The following is a 25158-nucleotide window of genomic DNA, read 5'->3' on the forward strand; positions in this document are numbered from 1 at the left end:
ACCAGCAGTTTTCCAGTAGTCTCTGGGGAATATCTTGCATATTGGATGTTCTTGATACTTGTGAGCTTGCTTTAAAAACCTTCTACATATGGTACACACCTGAAGAAAAATGTTGTTATGCTTTTCCTGACATCTCAAAAGAGAACGTTACATTGGTCTAATGAGCAAATGTTTTTCTTGGGCTTTTGTTGATGGAGTTTTGGCATGTAGTAATACAATGAATGGCATGCAATTACGTTTTTTTGTGCAAATTTCAAGCAAAAATTCTTGTGTGCATGAAGATAACAATAGCAATCTTGTTATTTCAACCAGTGATAGTATATTTGAGTAAAATGTCGTCCAAAAACTAACCATGGCACAGAATGCATGTTTAAAGGAAAAGTTCCACTCAGCACAAAATGACTGCATTAGTGTGGAAACAAGACAGCTTTATTTATTCAATACTGCCTGTACTGGAGCACATGCTCCAGATCCATCTGACATCTCATCTGCTGTAATGAATGTTCAGTGCTGTCTAATGTTCAGATTGCTCTCTTTTGTGCAATTTGAAGTATTTTCTGTTTTTCTGACTGGTTACTTTAAGAACCACAAATATTGAAATGTGAAATTTTGTGTAAATTGCATATAGGGAACAGACTTGTCGTTTTCATATGAACAAATGGGATGCTGACTGCTGACTGAGTGAGACCTGTTAATGTGACTGAAGTAATAAATCATATCACTCATTCAAGTGCATTTCACATTCATATTAATCCAAAACATGCAGAAACAAGCAGAAGCTTGTGTTTCTGTAGCCCAGGTAGTATTTAAAATCACTTCTCATATTTATATAGGGGTTTTGTCTAAAGAACTGAAATAGCTAATTTTAAGACTCGCTTGGCAGGTCAAGAGAAGTCTAAAAAGCTCCTTCCACTCAAAATGTATTCAATTTGTGTGTCATATTTTTAGTGCTTTCCTTCATCTGTAAATTCAATTCTGATGCCAAGGAAAAGGTGGGCGTAGAAAGGCAGACATTACCTCTGGTCACCATAATATTTCAATTCATCATCAACAACCTTGTGGTTGCCAGACTGAATCGTTTTCAAAGGTTTTGGAAAATGCCACATGTAAATAGAAAAACGAATGAGTAAGATTGTTGAAGATGTTCCAAAAGACTGAAAGAGAAAAGGCTAACATTCCCTTGCCAGGCAGTGAATATATGCTGCTTTCAGTTCAGTTCATCAAACTGCAGCTTAGAAAGTTATTAATGGTGACTGTTATTTCAAATGACTCTCAGAAAACATAAGTCTTAAGGTTTGTCTTTCATCATACGCACAAACATCTTCAGTCTTCAATCTGCTGCTGCCAACCGCTGCACGTGTCGATGGAAAGTTGCGGCAACTCCCAGCCTCATTTGTCCTGCATGAACCTCTGCATACCTTGCTGTCCAAAGGCAGTCCTTTATGCTCTATTTAGTCAAATTAACTGCACAACCTTCTGTTTGGGCTTATAGGAGAAGTTTGAGTTTGGTGTGAGACAAAAAAATATATCTACCAGCTAAAGAAGACCTTTTCTTTGGTGTAAATAAGTAAAGAACAAATTTTTACTGTGAAAATATATATTGTTGGTTTAACTTAAAAAAAGTAAGTTACCTGGTTGCATTAAAACTGAGCTCATTGAAATAAAAAATTTGAGTTAAAGCGGGGCTCAGTAACTTCGGGATTTCTTCGCTGTATTCTCGCTTTTTGCTCGCAGGTTTCTCTCTAGAGCTCCCCCCACAGCTTCGGAATAGATATTTGACAACACTGTTGTAAAAACTCGTTGGTGATTCTCAGACACCAGAGGCTAGTAGATCAACGACATCAAAGCAGATGGGACATTCTTTAAAACGTCTTCTTCATTCGGGTTCAAACAGCGTGAGGGAGCGCAATAATGACAGCATTTTAGCAGATTTCTTTTGGCCGTAAAGCAATTGTTTACATCGCGAGACCTGATATCACGCGAGACTTCCTGACGCGGTGGCCGGCGACCCGCCGGCTCAAAGTTGCAAGTGCGTATTTTCCGCTCACGGGCACCAGGGCGGTGCGAAACGACCACATTCAACCCGAAATAAGTAATATAACCATTCCAATGACTCCGAAGCTGTTTAGTTAAGGTAAAAAAGTTACTTAGTTCACCTTTAATACAATGGAGATTGATTTAATAAATAGAAACTCAAAATATTACAGTGCTATGCATAAGTTTAGACACCCATGCTAAAGTTGACTAAAAAGAGGAATAAAAAATCATCTTTTGGAAATTGAACGTAATGCCTTAATTAAAAAAATTAGGAAAAATCCAACCTTTAAGGACACCAATTTTCTTTGTGAATGAATAATGTATTGTAAATAAATAAATGTTCTTCCTTAAAATACAGGGTGCATAAGTCTGGACACCCCTATGTTAAATTCCCATAGAGGCAGGCAGATTTTTATTTTTAAAGGCCAGTTACTTTATGGATCCAGGATACTATGCATCCCTTGGAATTAAAATAGCCCCACATCATCACATAGCCTTCACCATACCTAGAGATTGGCATGGAGTACTTTCCATAAGATCATCTCTCAATGCAAATCAAACCAGCTATTAGGCTAACTGAAATAAAACCATGCCAATCTCTAGGTATGGTGAAGGCTATGTGATGATGTGGGGCTATTTTAATTCCAAAGGCTGAGGGAACTTTATCAGGATGCATAGTATCCTGGATCCATGAAGTAACTGGCCTTTAAAAATAAAAATCTGCCTGCCTCTATGGGAATTTAACATAGGGGTGTCCAAACTTATGCACCCTGTATTTTAAGGAAGAACATTTATTTATTTACGATACATTATTCATTCACAAAGAAAATTGGTGTCCTTAAAGGTTGGATTTTTCCTAATTTTTTTTAATTAAGGCATTAAGTTCAATTTCCAAAAAATGATTTTTTATTCCTCTTTTTAGTCAACTTTAGCATGGGTGTCTAAACTTATGCATAGCACTGTATGTTATCTGATAAGTTGATTTGACCAAAGATAAAAAGTTGTGGTAACAAATCATGAAAATACAGTGTATGTTTTTACAGTGTAGTTTAAAAACACTAAAAAGATTTCAAAAGCAGAGATTGGCTTTATAATCCATGAACCAAACCAACCAGTTACGAGGTGAATGAAAACATTACAAACTTTGATTTGAAGCAAAAAAGTATTTAAAAATCAGACAAAAAGACAAAGAAGACTGTGTACTTAACAGTTCAATGAGGGAAAGAACTACTATCACATGAAACACTGAATGACAAAATCAAATTAAAAACGGCAGATAAATATTAAACTGTTGATTCAAAGATATTGATTGTGTATAGCAAAATATGCATAAATATACAAAATATTTAAAGGCACACTATGCAGTTTCCGTTTTTCTCAAACAGCGACCTCTAGAGTCGTAAATGGTATGTGGGGGCGGGGCATTCTTATTCTAGAGACATTTTGATTGGACAAAAAGTACAGGATGAGTCATCAATATTTTTGGCCCATTTTCCTACATTATATATAGAGACTTTAAAGCTATAGACATGGAATAAAACCCACAAATACAACTGCATAAAGACCTATTTAAAGAAATAGCACCAAATAAGCAGAGTAGTCATTTGTTTGTTCACAATCCTTCCGAGCAACATTTGATTGTAAATAAATATGGTATTGTTCACACATTTAACTTTACAAGCAAATTTTACATTTAAATGAATATTCATTAATAGATTAGAATAAAACCTTGTCATTCAACGATAGCTCCATTTGGTCCAATGGCCATAATAATTCTGACATGCTCACAGAGTTGTTCTTTGTCTGTTCTCACTTAGCTGAAAAAGAGCAATTGAGCATAAACTTTACGTATTTCTGTATTTTATTTTCCATTAATAAAGTGGGTATCTGTTTTTTATTTTTTTTTGTACATTTTGCCGATTATGATGTAAGAAAGCAGTGGTAACACTAATATTTCCATGTCCTATGTTATTGCTTTTTTGAGTGATTTCCATCCAAAGGCACCTAACTCCAATAAACAGCCAAAGTTATTTATCAAGGTGTTGAAATCATGTCATTATATGTTAGTGGCACTTTATATTATAAACATATGTTAGTGTGGCAGTCACCCTGCATTACTCTGTTTTGTTATGATGTCAGTGTGGTGGCTGGTAATTACACTTGAGTTGTGTTTCTGGACTGCAGGCATTCAGGTGGAACATGACCTGGATGGAGAATGATGTTTTGGACATTAGCCATAAATACCGGCTTTCTACGGCTCAGCAGGCTGCGACTGTGGCACGTCTGAAAATAGTCAGGTAGCAATGACAAAGTGGACTTGAACAAGTTATTTAAAAGAAAACTTGAGGTGTCTGCAGGTGTTTAATATTCAAAAGCAGCACCCAGTTTAGTAGTTATTTACCCAAATTTGGTAAAGAGAAGACATTTAATTCTTCTACCAAATTAGATCTACAGCATCTATCAACCTGAATGAATGAAAGTAATGTGGAAGTGTGTTCCTCAATAAAATGATTCTATAATCCATAAGGGATTTGTTTCAGCTGTTACTTTGAGGGTGAGAGAGCAGTAAACACTGAAAATTATTCCATCTGGTTTTCATTACAGACAGATGGCCTCAATCATTTCTCTATTCCATGCATTGTGCTAGTCCAGTGTTTTACCAACAACAACAACAATTCACAATGTGTGCTGAAAACACTATGTTTTCAGTTAAAAAGGCATAAAAGAGACTGATTAAGTTTATTGTAAAATGTTTCTTAAACAACGTGAGGTAGAAAACAAATAATTTGTACAACCGTATGCATACATTATACAAGGCCATTATAACAGACATTGTAAGGGGAGGACAATGTAAAGTGCCAATCAGACAAAGGACATTTTGACCATTAAATTTCACTAATGTATCCCCACTTTAAGACAGTAATTAACAACTGTTTTTTGACGTTAAGAACAATATACACTTTTTCTTCTGTTTTAAAAGTTGATACGCTTATTCATTTTTGCACAATTACCCTAACTATGCACGTGATTTTGCCAAGTAAGGTATGTTCCTGGATTTAAAAAAAAGTGTTGATCCTAGAAATGAAAGCTTGAGCGTAAGTTCTGCCGGGGAAGACTCAATTGTTACGTCACTTTTTAGCTTCTCATCTTATTTCTTCTCATCTCAGGTTATTTTGCCTCCCGAGTCTTTCTGGTAGAACATAGTCCTAACCCTATCCCTACCCCTAAACCTAACCCTACCCATAAGTTGTCCCTAATATCAGAGGGAAATGATAGGTTCACTGATGTAGAAGTACCTAACCCTGGTTGTAAGCCTAAACTATACACAAACTGTAAACTTGTTCCTCAAATTTGATTGGTTGATTGGAATGTTGTTCCAGGATCAACAAAGATGTTGATCCAGCAACATGTTGTACTTGGTTAAATCACGTTCACCCAATTATATGGTTAGATTTTTTTCCCATTGGAACAGAACTGCAACTAATTTTTGGGGTGTGACCCACCAGTTGAGAACCACTGCATTAAAGTCACCATGAAAATCCAATTTACTGGCGTGAGGATGGCACAACCTGTCACTCACATTACAGCAATGACAAACCACAACGATCCAATTAATTCCCGATTGACAAACTCAAGTCCTGCCCTACATTTTTTTCTTGTTCGAGAATCCACTATCGCAACTTAGTTTCATGTCGACTTTGAGAAAATGTAAATGTTCCAAAAAAAAATTACAAACAAAAAAGCACCTCAAATTAATTTGGACATCATATAAACGCTAGATTTTAGTCACCTATAAAAAAAAATTAAATGATAATACAGTACATAGCACATATGAATACAGCACCTCATTACAATGAATACTATTAAGACAAGCTATTCAAAACAAGCTATTTACAGTGTTTAATAATCTGGACGTTTCATATAACGTTTTGTTGGATGTTTTTAGATGTAAACTCCTGCCCTGCAGGATTATATCCACATTCTTTATTATCATCAAAATAATCATCAAAAACCCTAAAACATTATCAGCAGTCCTTTCAGTCCATATATAAATACAGTGGAAAAATTAACATAAATGTATAAATGAGAGACAACTTAACATGTTTCTATCTAAAATGTATCGTAGATATGCTATAATAGTCTCTGAAATGTTCTTTATGAAAACAATGAAAGATTAAAACTCAACTTAAGTGCTTTTTCTCTGCAATACAGACACCATATTCCCTGACGATCCTCTAATTACATGCTTTTTAGGCAATACAATGGCTAATCGGCTTGATGCATTGGAGAGGGTCTCAGCCTATACAGCAAATTCTTAGTTCATTTGTGTGAAAGGAAATACAGTATAGGCTAGTTAGAGCAGAAAAGGTCTCACAATGGCCACTATTACAGCCTAATCAACAGAACGAGTTGATGAGTGGCCGCGATTTCAGCACACGCTCAAACAACTGCGAATACTCTGAATGCTTTGCCTCCCGCGGGGTTCTGCAGGCTGTGAGAGAACACAGAGGTTAAATAAGCAATGCTTCCCAACCCTTAAATATTATTGTGTTCATAATGACCACTTTTGGTTGAAAAGCTTATTTAGTGTAAGAAGATGTTTATGATAAAAATCCTTTGTGTTGATTTGATGGGATGGATATGTTCATTTTGTCATTACACGTCATTGTGAAGTAACATAATTATAACATGCCCATTCATCCATGATTTTGTCTACCATTAGCAAGCATACCTTCAAAGTGACTTACAAAGTTTACTCTATCACGCTTGGAGTGGAACCACTGGTACAGCTCTACCCTAATCAGCTTTCTCAAAAAAGGCCTGTGATTTTAAAAGCTTAAGGAGAGACAGGCTGCCCCATACTCTGCCTTACACCAAGTGCACATGGGCCAGTTTGGGGATAAAACTTACCTTTCTGAGACTATGCCATTCTGGTATGAGGAAATGTACAGCTTCCTGTTGTCTGTGGGCATCACGTCAATGTAACCACCTGACCCGTTGCTTAATACGCCGGCATGAATTGCAGACCTGCATATACTAGATTTCTGAAAAACAAATGCATAGTCTTTAGTGGGACAGCAATCTTTGTGCTTTAAAGGGATAATTCACCCAAAAACGAGAATTCGGTCATCATTAACTCACCCTCATGTTGTTCCAAATCTGCATGAATTTCTTTCTTCTGCTGAACACAAAAGGAGATATTTTGAAGAATGTCGGTAACCAAGCAGTTGATAGGCCCCATTGACTTCCATAATATTTTTTTTCCATACTATGGAAGTCAATGGGGCCCTGGGCCTGTTTGGTTACCCATATTCTTCAAAATATCTTCTTTTGTGTTTAGCAGAAGAAATAAATTCATACAGATTTGGATCAACTTGAGGGTGAGTAAATCATGACAGAATTTTCATTTTTGGGTGAACTATCCCTTTAAATTTGATTTTGAAAAATAAAAAAAGCTTACATCTGAATAAATTCCGGTGCCAATGACTCGAGAAAGGTGGGGATTTTCTTGCTGGCAGTTGCGAGGACAGTAAATCCTTGTGGGAAGACAACACAGGTTGGAAAGTTTTACTTTTTCAAATGAAGTTTCAAATGCTATTGGCAAGTTTTATTTCAAAACTGTTAAAGGAACATGCCGACTTTTTGGGACTTTAGCTTATTCACCGTATCCCCCAGAGTTAGATAAGTCCATACCCTTTTCATCTCCGTGCGTGCCGTAACTCTGTCTGACGCACCCACCGCTAGCCTAGCTTAGCACAAAGACTGGAGGTAAACGGCTCCAGCTAGCATACTAGGCGAAGCACTGCTACTTGGGCGGAGTGATTTGCTCACAGCACCTGAGAAGCCCCGTGGGGAGGAGCAGAGAGTTCGCTCAGAGTTGGAGTAAAACACTCCACAGAAGTATAGTGCTTCGCCTTCTGAGAATATAGTTCCCAGTATGTATACGGTTAGAAGATGGCAGTGTCTCATGTGACCTTGGTATTTGTACACGCTGTGACTATACAAATCACAACATGTAAATAGGAAAATATTGGCATTATTTTGTCACTTATTGGGAGCAGTATGCTAGCTGGAGCCATTTACCTCCAGTCTTTGTGCTAAGCTAGGCTAGCGGTGGGTGCGTCAGACAGAGTTACGGCACGCACGGAGATGAAAAGGGTATGCATGGACGTATCTAATTCTGGAGGATATGGTGAATAAGCTAAAGTCCCAAAAAGTCAGCGTGTTCCTTTAAGATAAAATAACATTTCAGCTGGAGGTTTGGTTCATTACAGATTTTTACCTAGGACAGTGTCTTGCAGGCTTGTGGTAAGGGCACAGCACAGAAACTGTAGTCTCACATGTGATAACTTTTACTGCAACAAAGGAAAGATTGTGAAATTATTAGTAAAGGTACATTATATAACCCTTCCAGGGTGATACAAGACCCCCCGTTTCACATTGTGGTCCTGATCACTTATGTCAGGGTTTATTTTGCGATAATAACTGACTGGCTGGTCATTGTTGAGCTTCTTACTCAGCTACTTAGCAAATATTTACACTACTGTTTAAAAGTTTAGGCTGTTTTTAAAATAAGTTAATACTTTTATTTAGACATGGATGCATTGATCGAAAGTGACAGTAAAGACATTTATAAAATAACCAAAGATTTCTATTTCAAATAAATGCTGTTCTTTTGAACTTTGTTGTTCATCAAAGAATCCTGAGAAAAAAAGTATATATCCACAAACATATTAAACAGCACAACTGTTTAAAACATTGACAATAATAATATTTCTTTTCTTGAGCACCAAATCAGCATATTAAAATGATTTCTGAAGGATCATGTGACAGTGAAGTAATAATGCTGAAAAAACATTTTAAAAAAACATTTTAAGACCGAAGCCATTATATGAAATAATTAACTTCTGAATGCTGCAGCTGACCAATCAAAATTATATATATATTATTTTTATTTTATTTTTTAAACTGAAAAACTAATTTAAAACTTACTTGGCACTTTGGATACTGTGAAGGCATTGGCACTCTGGTACTTCCTGTAACATTTTCATTATGTTAGATGGAGTTGTTTCTAATGTGCATGAAATTCAATCTCGAACAGATTGCTTACCCAAAGGACTGAAGTCCATTTTTGTATGATTTGATGAAGAAGTCTTTCCTGCCCTGTCTTGTGACATCCATCCAGCCTCCATCATTGTCAATGACACCGTAATGAATGCCTGCCCGGCAAATACTGGATTGCTGAGGGCGAAGATGTTGTCAGCATGAACTACACAAGACATGATAAACTGAGAAAAAAAAAATCTTTATGCCACACTTACCATGTCATAATACACTGTTCCAATCACTTTTGCCATGCTATCTAAACAACCAGCAGGACACTCGTACCTTTGCAGAAATTAAAGATAAAATTGCATACAGATGTTTAGAATTATGGCACATAGATCGTGTAGTCAGGAACTATTATTATTAGTGCCAATAAAATGGCCTAAATGACGTTCTAAGGTTATATATATATATTTAAACTAAATATTTGATCTCACCTATTACATGTGGTGCCTTTACACTGGTCTCTTAGCTTTGTGTCACATGTCACAATCTGTGCTGCACAAAGGAGAAAAGAAACACAGGTGGTTCATTTGTGTTTAGACATGCTGTATAGTTTAGCAGCACTGCAGAAATGCACAGCTCTGTTCCTGCAGTTCTGTAAAAGCAAGCTGTGGAATTCCAGCAGGAGTTCATGGTGGCCAACAGCAGGAGATCTCAGCTTTCAGTCCAAACCCCCTTTCAGCAAAGGAAGCAATTTAAAACCCACAAGTATTCATCGTCCCCAAAGCAAACATACTCAGCAGGGTGATCACCATTATGAGAACAAAAAAAACTCCCTGCTGCACTTGCAATATTAAATATACGTTTGAAAAAAAAAAGAAAAAAATTCATTGACAGATCCATGCCTGGTGAACATCAAAACAATCTGAGTTAAACAGAAATACATTTAAGAGCCAGCAATTTTTAGGTGCAGACACTTTCAGAATTATTTTTTTTTATAGATGAAACAGAAATTGTTTTTCAAGCACAACTTTTATTTCTGAAAGTGGTTCCCCCATGGCTCTAAAAAGTATAATCAGTGAACTACAGCTTACACATCTGCTCTTTGCTCACAACTGCATTTGGGCGTCTGGTAGGACTTGGGGCCCGTAAATGGGGTCCAGGGCTATGAGGGGTCTCAGGTTCTATAGAATTTCTTTCGTCTGTTTCCTCACGTGGGCTTTGTCTATTTGTTCCATCACCTGAAAATGAAACAAAGAAATGAGTCTTCCATTTTGCCTTGATCAAGTTATGGTACATTTGAAAAACTGATCCTAATCATCAAGCAATCAATAAATGATTGATTAAACAATGTATATACACTACCATTCAAAATGTAGGGCCAATGATTAATAGAAATTTCCAAAGTACAGCCTTTATTTGAAAAGTAACAATTTTTTGTAACAATTTAAATGTTAACACATTTTACTGATCCTATAAACGTTTGAACAGTAGTGTGTGTATGGGCAAAGTTGGAAGCTACAGTAATATAAGCTCCAAACCTTTATAACAGAGGTTTTCTCTGCAAACTCCTCCATAGCTAGATGGGCAGGCAGAGCAAGGGGTGCCATGTTTATATGGGGCATATCCCCACCAGTTACCTCTACACAGAACAAAACACAGAGAAGGAGAGACAACATTGACAAGCTATCAAAATACAAATGACAGATAATAATATATGAAGAATAACGAATAAGTAACTCACTTTGGTGAGTAGTTGCACACAAGATAAACGGCTTTTGCCCAAATCTGGCCCCACACATTCATGTTGTAGCACACATTGATCGCACAGCCAATTCGACTACTAGTTGCCCAAACAAGCTGGAATAAGTAAGGAAGCAAAACAGTCAATCAATTATATCAGACTATAAGTAATCTGGTTGGTATAATTTAATGACCTTAGGCATTATCTTCAGCACAATGAATTTGAATCTATTTGCAAGGGTTACTCTTGTCTATACAATAACCTCAAGCAATCTGTAGCTTTTATATCCATATGATTTGCTATTTTTCCTGCTATAAGTCTTTTGAAACCATAAGATAGCTTTGTGTGAGAAAATTATTGAATTTAGGTTGTCTACTCTGTACTACTGTCCATTCTTCTATTTGGAGTTTAACAGACTAGGATCATGGTTGCTATTAATTGTTATTGTATGGAAAAGAGTTGAGTGAAGATTATTGAAAAAGTGTTAATTACAGATTTTTAATTTTGGGTGAATTTTTACTTCAAATTACACTTTAATCGTTTGGTAGTTTTGGTAGGCTTTAACTGTTTTTTTGTTTTGTTGCCACTTGGCCGCGGTTGTCACACAATGAAGATGATGAGGATGAAGGAGAGTTCAAAAAGGTTTCAATGAACAAAAGGGTCTTTAAATGAAAACAAGGAGGGGACTTAGGAGGTGGCGAGGCGATGACACAGTGAAGGAGACAGGTGATGATGAGGGGATGGTGCTATTCGGACGACGAGACTCCCGGAGGTGATATTAAAGGGCATCCGACGGCATAGACCCAGAGCCCAGCGACGACAGCCCATGGTGGAGATGAGGGAGGGAGGAGCCAATGTGGCGTGGAGGCTGACGTCAGCCTCAGGAGGAACGGAGCTTAGCGGAAGGTCCGCAAGTCCGTGGTGGAGGAGGAGTGACGACTGACCAAGGAGGAGCTGGTGGGACGAAGGAACACGGTGAGGCCGTAAGGCCGAGGGTGTCTGGTGGATCCTCGGGTGGGAGGGGCCAAGGTTGAGCCGACAGGTCGACGGAGCGAGACAATCTTGGCATTGCAGGAGATGGCGAAGGGCTGACAACCTCCAGCAGAGGCGGGGCTGGAGGACTGGCTGAGCAGGGCAGTGACGGAGGCAGATGATGGCTAGACAGGGTTGAAGGTAACAATACATTTTCCATGCAGGTGTCTCTGCTGTCTAGAAACAGCGATGAAGGTTCAGAGGAAACAGGAAGAAAGTTCATACAGTCCATAGTGCTGTCTAGGAACAGCAATGAAAAATCCGAAATGGGGTGGGATAGGGTGGGAGACGATACCTCCGCACTGAAGTCAATGATAGCGTCCCTCCAGTTCAGCCCAGAGGTGTCTGGGAGGTCTACGGGGTGATGGTAATTTGCCCTGATCCAGAACAGTGACTTCAGGGTCTCGTCATCAAAGGGGCTGGAGACGGCAGAATTGTCCAGTGAAGGTAAAAAAAAAAAATGGCTTTCACGAGCCAGATCTTGCAGCATATTCCATTTGGGTTGTATGTTCTGTCACTCGATGAAGATGATGAGGATGAAGGAGAGTTCAAAAAGGTTTCAATGAACAAAAGGGTATTGAAAGTGAAACTAAAGATGAATGAGTCCAGATAACTGTGACAGCGGCTCAGCTAAACTTGTGATGTTCTTCAAGGTTCTATCTTAAAATTTCTCTAGTTTTAATATCACTTCAAAATTCACAGTTACTACAACTGCCTTATAACATCTAAGAATCACTGTCAAAGAGGCACACAGATATTGGCACTCATGTTCACTGGTTGCAGACAGAAACGCTTTAAAGGGTTAGTTCGCCCAAAAATGAAAATTCTGTCAGTAATTACTCACCCTCATGTTGTTTCAACCCCGTAAGACCTTCGTTCATCTTCGTAACACAAATTAAGATATTTTTGATTAAATCTGAGAGCTGGCTCACTCCTCCATAGGCTTCTAAGACATTATAACTTGCTGCCCCAGAAAATGCATTAAAGACATCGTTAATATAGTCCAAGTGACTACAGTGGCTCAATCTTAAGTTTATAAAGCGAGGAGAATACTTTTTGTGCGCAAAAAAACCCAAAAATAACGACTTTATTCCACTATTCATTTCCTTCTCTCTGGGCCTCGAGTTTTTTCACGTAGTATAACTGCGTAGCGCATCTGTGTTGTACGTCACACATAGGCTCACTATTGGCCAACGCTGGTCATGTGTGTGATGCGTGTGACATATAACACAGAAGCGCTACGCAATTACACTACGTGAAAAAACTCGAGGCCCAGAGAGAAGGAAATGAATAGTGGAATAAAGTCGTTATTTTTGTTTTTTTTGCGCACAAAAAGTATTCTCCTCGCTTTATAAACTTAAGATTGAGCCACTGTAGTCACTTGGACTATATTAACGATGTCTTTAATGCATTTTCTGGGCCAGCAAGTTATAATGTCTTAGAAGCCTATGGAGGAGTGAGCCAGCTCTCAAGATTTAATCAAAAATATCTTAATTTGTGTTCCGAAGATGAATGAAGGTCTTACGGGGTTGGAACAACATGAGGGTGAGTAATTACTGACAGAATTTTCATTTTTGGGTGAACTAACCCTTTAATGCCCTCCTGTCTGGTGTTCTCCAAAAGCTCTGGTTAAACTCCAAACTATTTAAAAAGGCTGCAGCTGAAGTGTTGACAACCAGAATGAGAGCACATATTACATTGGTATTAAAATTCCTTCACTGCCTTCTCAAAAATTTCAGAATTGTTTTCAGATCTGTCAAATCCATCAATGGGTCTGCACCTAATTGCCCACATGATATGCTTATGAGGTATGTTCTAGTCATTATATCTACCTGAGTGTAGTGGGTACAGACTGGACCACTGCACCTAAAAGGACAGTGAGGGTTACATTCCTGGGGGTATGGGAACGAGTAGTCTTTGACCTCATCATACCAGGCTTGTACATGAGAAGTAGGTGGACGATACCTGGGGTGAACATTAAAAAAAGCATAATTAATAATAACTTAAAATTCATACTTTGTCTAATGCAGAATAAAACCACCAAAACATAGTCATGCATAGCCAGGTCTTAGACAAAACATCATATGGGTTGGTTGTCCACAATGTACTCTAGCAAAGAACGGTCCACGTAGACAGGAAGATTGTCAGACTGACGTGTACACTACCATTCAAGAGAATTTTTTTTTTTTTGTATGTTTTTAAAGGGTTTTTAATAGAGTAGTTTAGATATCACAATGTGTTGACTATTAAGCTCACATGGCTATAAAGCAACAAAGCACAATCAGACCTTCCCCAGTGCACTCCCAGATTCTGACCAATCTGAGGCAGCAGACCAGCTGGGCCATGTTCCCACAGGCAGGTCTCGGCCCATTCCTCAGCGCTCCGCTCCAGTTCTGTGTCCCACACCTAAAAGAAATGCAGAGACAGGGCTGAGATTCAGACAAAATTGGTGGCAAGCAGAGCATTACAGAAACAAATCCCTAATATTTTGCATGCGTAGTTGTAATTATGACCTGGTTATAAGGTTGTTAACATAAAAAAATGGTATAATACTACTAAAGTCAATGGCTGTTTTAGTCAGTATGACATTCAGTATGATAATTTGTATAGATTCAGTTGACTTTAGCTGGCCTTCAATACAATGAGTGCTTGCAGGCTGTACTAAGAACCAGGTTTCTCTCTGGTCCACTTCTCGGTTTATTTTTCTTGTGCACTGATTCAAAAGGCACAATCATTTTTTGGATACAGACGTGGCTCTCAAAGTGTGGGGCGCGCCTGACTGGGGGTTAAGGCACACAGGTACTGCAGGGGATTTAAATGGGGGGCATGACCAAAAAAAGTTTGAGACTACAGTAATGTTCTCCATATGCCTTTGTCTTCTGTATTTCCTGCTCTGTTCCTAGATTTGGTTACACGCTACACCGTTCAAGATCACTCACCAATCAAAGCATTTTTATGTCTATCTGACCCACATGGAAAAGCAAAACGGCACTTTCACCTTGAATGGAAAGCATAAAAAACTCAAGGTTGGAGAGAAATCTGAGCCAGTATTGAGGCGGGGGTGACCGGGGAGTTATCTGCCCCGTCACTGCCCATTCATGTTACACTTTTTCCCTAGGAAGTCCCAAAGCACAGTCCAGTGGTAAATCTGGCCCAAAAAGGTCCCCAAAATAGCTGAAACAATTGCCTGAGACATTAATCCTTGAAGTGAGCACCTGCCAACAGGATGTCAGCTTGGTTTGCTAAGCCACCCATCAAAGTGGGCCTTTATACTGTAGAGTTAAAGGTATATTCGGCATTTAATACAAGAAGCTGTAAAGTTGTTCTTTTCATTTAAGTTTTAGGCATTACATTGTCACGATAACAAAGTTGTAAAAACACCTAGCACCTTTTATACAAAAAATGCAGTACTTGTAAAGTTACTTATAGTCAGTAGAATGTCTGTTGGGGAAAAATCTAAATAAAGTGTTAGCAGATATTAAGCAGACAGTCTACTAATAATCTAATGACTGGTAGTTGACATGTAGTTGCACAGTTACTTATAGTTAGAAGAATGTCTAAAGTGAAGTATCAAAATAAAGCGTTACCTTAAAAACCTTAAAGCTGCAGTTCGTGACTTTTTTGGGTTAAAAATGATCCAAAATAAATTTTTGAGCAAGTACATAACCAGCCAGTGTTCAAAACTATCTGCTTGCCTTAGCTCGATTCAAAACGGTAAGCTTGTAATAATGTTTTTAATTCCAGTGGTACTGGTGGATTTCCGTGGGAAATTCGAGCATGTCTTTGCGTCATTACGTCACGTCTGTACACATAAAGAATGTGTCCCGGCTAGTAGGCTATATTGCATGTGAGGATGAAGGAGGTGGAGATTTATAGAATTTTCTCACAGCACTTGATATAATTAAACTTATCAATTTGATGGCGGATTCAGAAAGGTTCAAACGACAATCACCAGTGACAACTAGAGATTCACCCATTGTAAAAGACTTTTGAAAGGTGGTGTGAACTCGGATTCAAAGACAGAGACAGAGTCAACTTTTTTTCTCCTGGACTGCTTCTGCGAGATTTAATCAGCGTGATTTACTGCAATGCTTTTTTCCCCTTAGTTGGTCAGAACAAAAGTGGATGTTACTTGTTCAGATGACATTTTCCGGTCAAAGTTCTTATGTTGGTCATACTTCCAGAAAGTAGAATCTGGCGCAGTGACTGACAGCCGCACATTCTCCTCAAAACATTGGATTCATCCGCGCTGTGCCGTGCCGAGGCACAACCCACGTAAAGTTGATAATTCCGCGAATAACTGCAATTGCAGATTTCGAACAGAGATGGCGACAGAGGAAAAACTACAGACTGCATCTTTAAGTAATAAGATACATTTTTGGCACTTAAGCAATGTTTTCACATTAAAATAAAATTAACAAACATTTTGTATATGTCTTGTGTCTGTACTATTGAAACAATGCATATCTTAACATTTACGGATTGGCTTCATTCACTTTCATTGTAAGTAGACCTACCAGTAACACTTTGATTTTAAGGTGACATAGTTACGTTACATGTAGTTACTATAGTAATAACAGTAAATTATGCATTATTACAAGTAACTAACCCTAAACCAAATCCTTAACCCTATAGTAAGTACATGTAGTTAATTGATATTACTCTGATTCTGTTTACACAGCGTTCTCGGTATGGGAGGCCCCAAAGAATCCGACCACACTTAGACAGGACCAATAAAGGATAACACATCCCGTCAGTGCAGACACTCACACTCTTTCACACACCATTGTTTACATCATTTGACACCTCATCAGCTGCACGTTTTTTTATCATCTGGTCACATTCCAAGAAAATGAAAAATTCCCAATGTCCCTCAGGAGCTCAGTTTTTTTCTGTTGAGTGGCAAAAGAGCCTCAGTGAAAGTATTAAATGAGAAACGTAGAGTAAATGTAGCCGCTGTACAGCGTGTGGGAATAAGAGTGGGTTCCTGTTGAAATGAGGGTCTGCTGATTGCTGGATTTCCCTGCTGCAGTCTAGAATTCTGCTGTTTTGCCTAGAATTCAGAATCAGTTATTGTAAGAGGCTGTGGAGGGCTGGAGCCGCGGATCATCACATTCCATGTCTCCATATCCATCACACCTTTCCTAATACTCTCACTCTGCTGAGCTGCCCAAACTCCACTCCCGACACCCTGTTAACAATCTCTCAAACCGCTGCCCGTCTTTCTGAAAAGCTGCAATATAAATGCTCTCTTACTGCTCATGCTGCATGCACCTATTTATTTATTGATTCATTTTCTGAAGTAAAGGTCTAAGCTGGGTTAGTCTCATGGTCCTGTTTTCTTTAGCATGCAAGGAAATCCAGCTTCAAATTCTATCCTAATTTTGGTTTGGTTCTTCTACACTACTGGTCAAAAGTTTGAAATCATAATTTTTTTTAAATCTTTTTGAAAGTAGTCTCTTGATCTCACCAAGGCTGCATTTATAAAAGAAATAAAATAAATAAAAAAATTATATATTTATATATATATATATATATATATATATATATATATATATATATATATATATATATATATATATATATATATATATTAGGGCTGTGAAAAGATTAATCGCGATTAATCGCATCCAAAATTAAAGTTTGTCTTTACATAATAAATGTGTGTGTACTGTGTATCATTATTTTGTATATATAAATACACATACTTGCATGTATATATTTAAGAAAAATGTGTTATTTATATATACAAATATTTATATTTATATATAATATAAATTATATTTAAATATATACAGTATATACATGCAAATATTTCTTAAATAAATACATGCATGTGTGTGTATTTATATATACAAAATAATGATACACAGTACACACACATTTATTATGTAAAGACAAACTTTAATTTTGGATGCGATTAATCGCGATTAATCTTTTCACAGCCCTAATATATATATATGATCAAAGGGCCCTATTTTAACGATCTGAAACGCAAGTGTCAAAGCGCAAAGCGCAAGTAACTTTGTGGGCGGGTCTTGGCGCTGTTGCTATTTTCCCGGCGGGATAAATGACTCTTGCGCCAGGCGCAAATCAAAAAATGGGTTGGTCTGAAGTAGCTTCATTATTCATAGGTGTGGTTTGGGCGTAACGTGAAATAAACCAATCAGAGCGTCATCTCACATTCCCTTTAAGAGCAGGCGCGCTTGTTCTAAAGCGGATTCCTATTATAACGGCGGATTTGCCAGGCGCGCGCCAGGAGCGGTTCACAGCCGAGGAGAGCAACGCTCTCGTCAGGGACGTTGAGGATGGAGAAACCCACCCAAATTAACTTCGGTTAAAAAGGCGTATGATAATTTGGGTAAATGTGTAAGCTAGATGTATGCTTTTATAATAAATTGTCTATCTATCTATCTATCTATCTATCTATCTATCTATCTATCTATCTATCTATCTATCTATCTATCTATCGTAATAATGTATGATTTGCAAAAATGAGAACTGCTGCTTCTGTGTTGATGAGAGAATCAAAGTGTATGCGCGTTGTGCACACGCTACATTGATTATGGCCAAGCATGCGCCCTTAAAATAGCATATGAATAACATGCGCAACGCGCCACTGACTTTAAACTATTTTTTCCTGGTTAGTGGCGCAATTGTTTTCTAAACCTGCAAAATAGCATGAAGGAACGTTTGCGCTGGAACACGCCTCCTTTTTTGCGCTGAACCGCCCAGGGAGCGCAAGTTCATTCCCTAGTTTAGCGACGTGCTTCTGTGGAGGGAAAAACGCGCTTTGCGCGGGTGCAAAATAGGAATGATACATGCGTCGGTGTACAAAGTCAATTGCGCTGGGTGCAAGATAGGGCCCAAATTGTAAAACAGCAATAGTGTCAAATATTATTACAATTTAAAATAACTGTTTTATAACTGGCAATAATTAAAAATTTACTTTATTCCTGTAATAGCAAAGCTGCATTTTCAGCATCATTACTCCAGTCTTTATTGTCATATGATCCTTCAGGAATCATTCTAAGATCATTTCTTATTATTATCAACGTTGAATAAACAGTTTTTGCATCTTAATATTTTATTTTATTTTATTTTTGTGGAAATCATGATACACTGCCATTCAGAAGGTTGGGGTTGGTAAGTTTTTTTTTTTTTAACTTTTATCCAGCAAAAGCACATTGAAATTGATTTAAAAAAAAAAACAGTAAAGACATTTATGAAATTAATAAATGTTGCAAAATAACTATTTAAAATAGCTGCTGTTCTTTTGAACTTTTTATTCATCAAAGAATCCTGGAGAGGAAAAATATTAAGCAGCACAAGTGTTTTCAACATTGATAATAACAATAAATGTTTCTTGGGCACCAACTCATCATATTAGAATGATTTCTGAAGGATCAGGTGACACTGAAGACTGGAGTAATGATGCTGAAAATTCAGCTTTGCCATCACAGGAATAAATTACATTTTTAAACATATTACAATGGAAACCAGAGTTCATTTAAATTGTAATATTTCACATTATTACTGTATTTTTTTATCAAATGAATGCAGCCTTGGTGAGTATGAGTATGAAAAAATTCTAATCTTCTGACCAGTAGCGTAAAACAGAGCAAATTTAGACACACCTTAAATGGATAGTTTCTCCAAACAAAATATGCTGTCATGTTGTTCCAAACACGTTTTTTTCTTTCTACTGGGGAACACAAAAGGAGATATTTTGAAGAAGATGCCAACAACATGAGGGTGTAAATGATGCCAAAATGTTAGTTTTTGAATGAACTACGACTCTTTCTTTAATACCTCAAGGGAGTTGTTTTGTGCTAAGCCAGCCTGAAGAAGCATGAGGAAACACTTCTGAAACAATATTTAACTGCATTTGTTTTACAACACTTAAGATACTGACATTCTGCTGGTTTATATCCAGTCATGCAGCTGGTTTATATGAGTCAACATTCTGATGAAGGGTTATTTGTCAGTTTCACAGACAGACTGGAAGAACAATGGGAATAATAATTTATCTTCGAACTTGACAATGATCCTTCAGACAGAACAAAATATATGTGCTTTTACAGAGTGTCTGCAAGTATGGGGTCCTCTAGTCTAATACAGCTCACTGAAAAAGGAAGTGCTTGAGCAAAGACATCAAAAACTTATAAGTTACTAGTTTAGACAAAGCAATAAGCTCAGTGAAGCTGTACTAATGTTTCAATGTTCTTATTTTGTTACCTTATTTCTATTCTGCAATGACACCAATTGTCTGTAAATTGTTTTTTGTAAAAAAAAACTGGTTAAAATGACAGGCATAGGGAAGACAGAACCTAAACACAAAGAATCAATTATGATTTAACAGGTACATCTCTCAATCATCATTGTATTGATTTGCATTATGCACCCTACAATTAAAACTTTAGTGCTTTGATCATAAAAAATAGCATTTGAATATCATATTACTAGGGCTGTCAAACGATTAATCGTGATTAATCGCATCCAAAATAAAAGTTTGTTTTTACATAATATATGTGTGTGTACGGTGTATAATTATTTTCTATATATAAATACACACACATGCATGTATATATTTAAGAAATATTTGCATGTATATACTGTGTATATATATTTATATTATATATAATTTATATTATATATAAATATTTTATATATAAATAACAATTTTTTCTTAAATATATATGCATGTGTGTGTATTTATATATAGAAAATAATTATACTCCATACACACACATATATTATGTAAACACAAACTTTTATTTTGGATGCGATTAATCGCGATTAATCGTTTGACAGCCCTACATATTACTAAAATATATTATTGGAAGATATAGAGTGACAACTTATATATTTATATGCATTTTATGCATAGTTTTAAGTAGTTTGCTGTTTCCAAAAGCTCATTGATTTACATTACAAGCTATCAGAATTTCATATTACTTTTTGGCAGTGATGTATGAAGTATTTGAGTAAATGTAATTAGTTACTGTACTTAAGTATCGTTTTGGCTACTTTGTAGTTTTACTGAGTATCAAAGATATTAGCAATTTTTACTCTCTACTTGACTACATTTTTGAATAAGTATATGTACTCTTTACTCCAATATATTTGTAATAAGTATTGAGTAATGAAATTACTTGTTACATTTTCCATGATACCTAACTTTGCCCTTTCTCACTAGCCTGACTACGTCAGACTTCTTACTTCCGCTCAATTTCATTTCGCTTCTGTACTCAGTCTGAGACAGCGTAATAGCTTTCCGTTTTCCGGCCTGAAAACAGCCGGCCAATCAACGAACAGAGGGCGGGCTGAGAGCTGTGACGTAGACGCTGATTGTACCGTGGATGCGTAGATTTACTTCACATAATCTGCAAAAGTCGTTCACAGCCATGTTCACTCCGGTATTTCGCTCGATGGTTTTGTTTTCGCATCATACATGTGTTTACAGTGGAAGTTAGATGCAGCTGAGCATGCGCATAACACACGCCATAACCAAACGTTATGTAATTGGCTTACGGGTAACCAATGATTTTAAACTTCAGACAAGCGCCCCCCGCGAGAAAGAAAACGCTTTTCAATTATGCCATGCCAGACTCTGTCTACAAGGCAAAGCGAAGTAGCAGAGTTTGGTATTACCAGGCTACTTTACATGAATTAGAATGCATTTGCAGGTTGTTGTGAATCGCAGGTGTTTGATTTATGAGATGAGGTCATGACTGCAGTCGGTGATGAGGACAAAACCAGCTGGTCCAGTGCAAGTACACTTTGACTAATTACTTAACATTATATTATTTATCTGTTATACTGAAGAGACATTTTTGAAAGATATTGGTTTACTTATGGCCTTGTTGAGCACTTGAGATTAATTCAGTGTTAAGTGATGTAGATGTTTAAGAGGCTGTTGTTTTGACCTTGATTTATTGCAATTTTGAGGTGTTCAGTTTAGTAAGTAAGTAAGTAAGTAAGTAAAATTTATTTATAAAGCGCTTTTCACAGATAAAATCACAAAGTGCTGTACAAGAACATAAGTAAAACAAACAAATATAAAACATTTACATATGTAAAAATTTTGTGAGACTAATGAAAACCCATCAACCAAAAGCTTGCCGAAATAAACATGTTTTCAGATTGATTTTAAAAGAGGTAATAGAGTCTGACATGCGTATGGATAGGGGTAAAGCATTCCACAATCTGGGAGCAACAGACTCAAAGGACAGGTCCCCTCGTGTCTTATAACGAGTCTTAGGGACTACAAGCAGGTTCTGGCCAGAGGACCGAAGAGTCCGGCCAGCGGAATAGGGCTTCAAAAGGTCCAGAATGTACTGTGGGGCTTGCCCACAGTTTATGATTTCTCTCTTTACAAATAAGTTTCTTATTTTCACTGGTGTGTCTCTTAGGTGTTGAGCACTAGTGGATATTAGAGCCTACATTCACTACAAGTAAAATACTCATACTGTTAAAATCAGATACTCTAAGGCCTGGTTTCACAGACATGGCTTAGATTAAGCCAGGATTAGACCATAGTTCATTTAGGACATTTAAGTAGCTTTTATAAATATGCCTTAGAGAAAAAAAACATTACTGGTGTGAATCTTTAGACAAAACAATGGCACTGATATATTTTTAAATATGTCAGTGCAAGTTTCTTTCAGTTAAAACAGCTCAAACGTGCATTTTAGACAGGGACTAGGTTTAAGCGATGTCTGTGAAACCGGGGGTAAGACTACACAAGTGGTATTGGAATTGGTGACTTGTAACATGGAGTCATACATTTTCACAGTAAGGTATCTGAACTTTTACTCAAGTATGGTTTACAGGTAACTCTTTACACCTCTGCTTCTTGGCCATATATAATTAAAAATGGCATGTTTTTACTCTGTTTGGCCCTCCTTGAGTGTGAGCTCCATATTCTTACTATATCATATACACTGTATATTAGTTTAGGAGATAAAATCATGATATATCAATTACGATACAAAACATTAAACATATATGCAGACTTTTTAAAAGCTTTTCTTTTATATTTTGTTCACAAAACTGTTTCATTAAAAAAGTAGATTTTTCAGACTATTATTTCATATGTCAGGCTTAACAGGGTTAAGCAGCTTTTTCAAGGCTTTTCTAAAAAAAGCAGGCATATGGAGACTGTTTTCCAATTACAATATTATACAGGCTACACTGTGCATCTTAATCTTAAATGCAAGTCATTATGACTGCTTATTAAAATCTACTGCTTGCTCGTCACATATAATAAAAAGGGAATTTCATGTTGCTCTATATCACAAGATAATAAATTCTCAAACCATTTTGTGATATGTTGAATAGGCTGCAGAAAATCATTTTTGCAAATTGACTAGGTCATGAAGAACCTGTGAATTTGAAATTATAGGTTACTGTGCAATACCAAAACCTCAAAGGTAACAGCTGACTGCAAAACAAATTAATGCAAAATAGATTGCAAAGTTCTATGTGTACACTTACCACTAAACTAAAGAAAAATTTGAGTGGATAATTCTTCCTAATACATGTTATTCACCATTTTTGATCATTTGTAGCAGAGAAGAGACGTTTTACCATGTATTCCATATTTGAAGCTGGTGGGTAGACCTGCCCCCGAAGTTTATTGTGAAGGTCCAGGATAGCCTGCATGTCACTGGCAGTGATGGCCCTCTTGCCTCGCTGTCTCTCCACCATCCTGTCTCCATCATCATCTTCCAGGTACTTATCCAAGAGAATGCCAAGATCTGTGGCATTAAACAACACCATAGCAAACACACTCTGGGTCACCAGCAGGAGAGAAATCCCCCTCAGTAAAGCAGAAGTTAAGTGACCCATGGTGGATGAGTTCTGATGATGACGTGATGATGACGTCTGAGGGTCTTCAGGTAACTGTTGAGAAGAGGAAGATCTTTCAGGCAATAAAGCTGAGAAATAAAACAGGTACAAGATAGAGAAAGAGATGGGCAAGGGCTTCTGAAAATTCAACCGAGCTCTTTGTTTAGGCTACATATTCAACATCATTCTGCCGAATAATGTTTTACGGAGTGTACAAAGAGCACACTTTCTTAAGTTTAAAAACTATTAAAGGAAAGTCTAATAAACAAACTTAATTTCAAAGAACTGAATCAATTCAAAACTCATTTCACATAACTATAGGCTAATTACGATGTCACATTGTCCCTGACATTTTGCTGTTCCATTAAAACGGAATATTGCTGTTTTTAAGTTTCTTTCAGTTATGTTTTATTTGAAGGCTGTTGTATTTGTATGTATCCATGTTCAGTTTGTTGCAGCCACGATTCAGCTTATAAAAGTTTAACTCAAACCTAAATATTTTACTTGCATGTTAAACAATACAAAAATGTATTTACATCTCTTGGCTGCAAAAGTTTTTAGATGTTTCATATGTTCAGTAAAAGTTGTAAACATATTTCCACAACGTTTTACTTATAACATTTCTGATATTCGGCTTAAAAGCAACTTGTTTTCGGCGAGTTGTTGATTCGATCGATCGTGAACGAACGAATGATTCGGATCGGATCTTTGAACCGGTTCATCTGAGTCATTAAAAAGATTCGACTAAAAAGAACTGTTCACGAATATAGCCTAACTTACCTCTATGAAAAAGTGTCAAACGGAAAGCAACGGAACTTAAAAAAAGGTTTAAAACTATTTTTTAGTATAAAACACAACGCGCCTAAAATAGCAAGATAATGAAAAAACGCGCGTTATAAGATGTAGACTAGGCCACCACATACGATGACAAACACAAAACATTATTAAGGCTTTGCAAAATATAAAAGAATAAAATATTTTGCTGCTGGATAAAATAAATTAAGTAGGTATTATGTATTTATAGTCTTTGATAGGATTTGACACTTTCAGAGAACAATAATAAAGCAATCATTACTTTGAACCAAGTGTTTTCGAGAAAACAACATTTTAATGCTGATTACCTGAGCTACTGTATCCACCGAATTAACGACCACTCAGCTTTTCTGCAGACTTGCGGTAAGTTTCAGCAGGCTACTACTGAGAACTTGTCTTGTGACAGTAGTGCTTTGCGAATGCTCATCCATAGATCCCAAAGCATCTGTAAGCATGCTCATAAATACAATTTAACGATCATAAATGTGCCGAGGAAACTCGGTTCCCATATGTGGGACAGACTGCAACATCTCTTTAAATCCAAACTCAACTTCTTTGACAGAATCATATTTCTTTGCAAACCACGCCTCCCGTTTCAGTCGACCCACCCGTTAAACATGGATTCAAGT

General features: G+C 37.0%; 1 protein-coding gene across 1 annotated transcript; it reads right to left on the reverse strand.

Annotated features, from left to right (window-relative positions):
- Window positions 1-4759: 4759 nt before the first annotated feature.
- On the reverse strand, window positions 4760-25158 carry crispld1a (cysteine-rich secretory protein LCCL domain containing 1a). Its single transcript, XM_079863969.1, has 15 exons — window positions 24838-25158; window positions 23456-23770; window positions 14151-14269; window positions 13696-13828; window positions 10832-10947; window positions 10629-10729; window positions 10182-10328; window positions 9582-9642; window positions 9360-9426; window positions 9149-9279; window positions 9031-9074; window positions 8321-8393; window positions 7499-7574; window positions 6949-7082; window positions 4760-6529 (listed from the first exon to the last, which is right to left on the reverse strand). Exons 2-15 carry the CDS (start codon window positions 23714-23716, stop codon window positions 6478-6480), a joined length of 1515 nt encoding a protein of 504 aa, XP_079720095.1. The 5' UTR covers window positions 23717-23770; window positions 24838-25158; the 3' UTR covers window positions 4760-6477.

The sequence above is a fragment of the Squalius cephalus genome (genome assembly GCF_949319135.1).
Source record: "Squalius cephalus genome assembly, chromosome: 25".
NCBI classification, from domain to species: Eukaryota; Metazoa; Chordata; class Actinopteri; order Cypriniformes; family Leuciscidae; genus Squalius; species Squalius cephalus.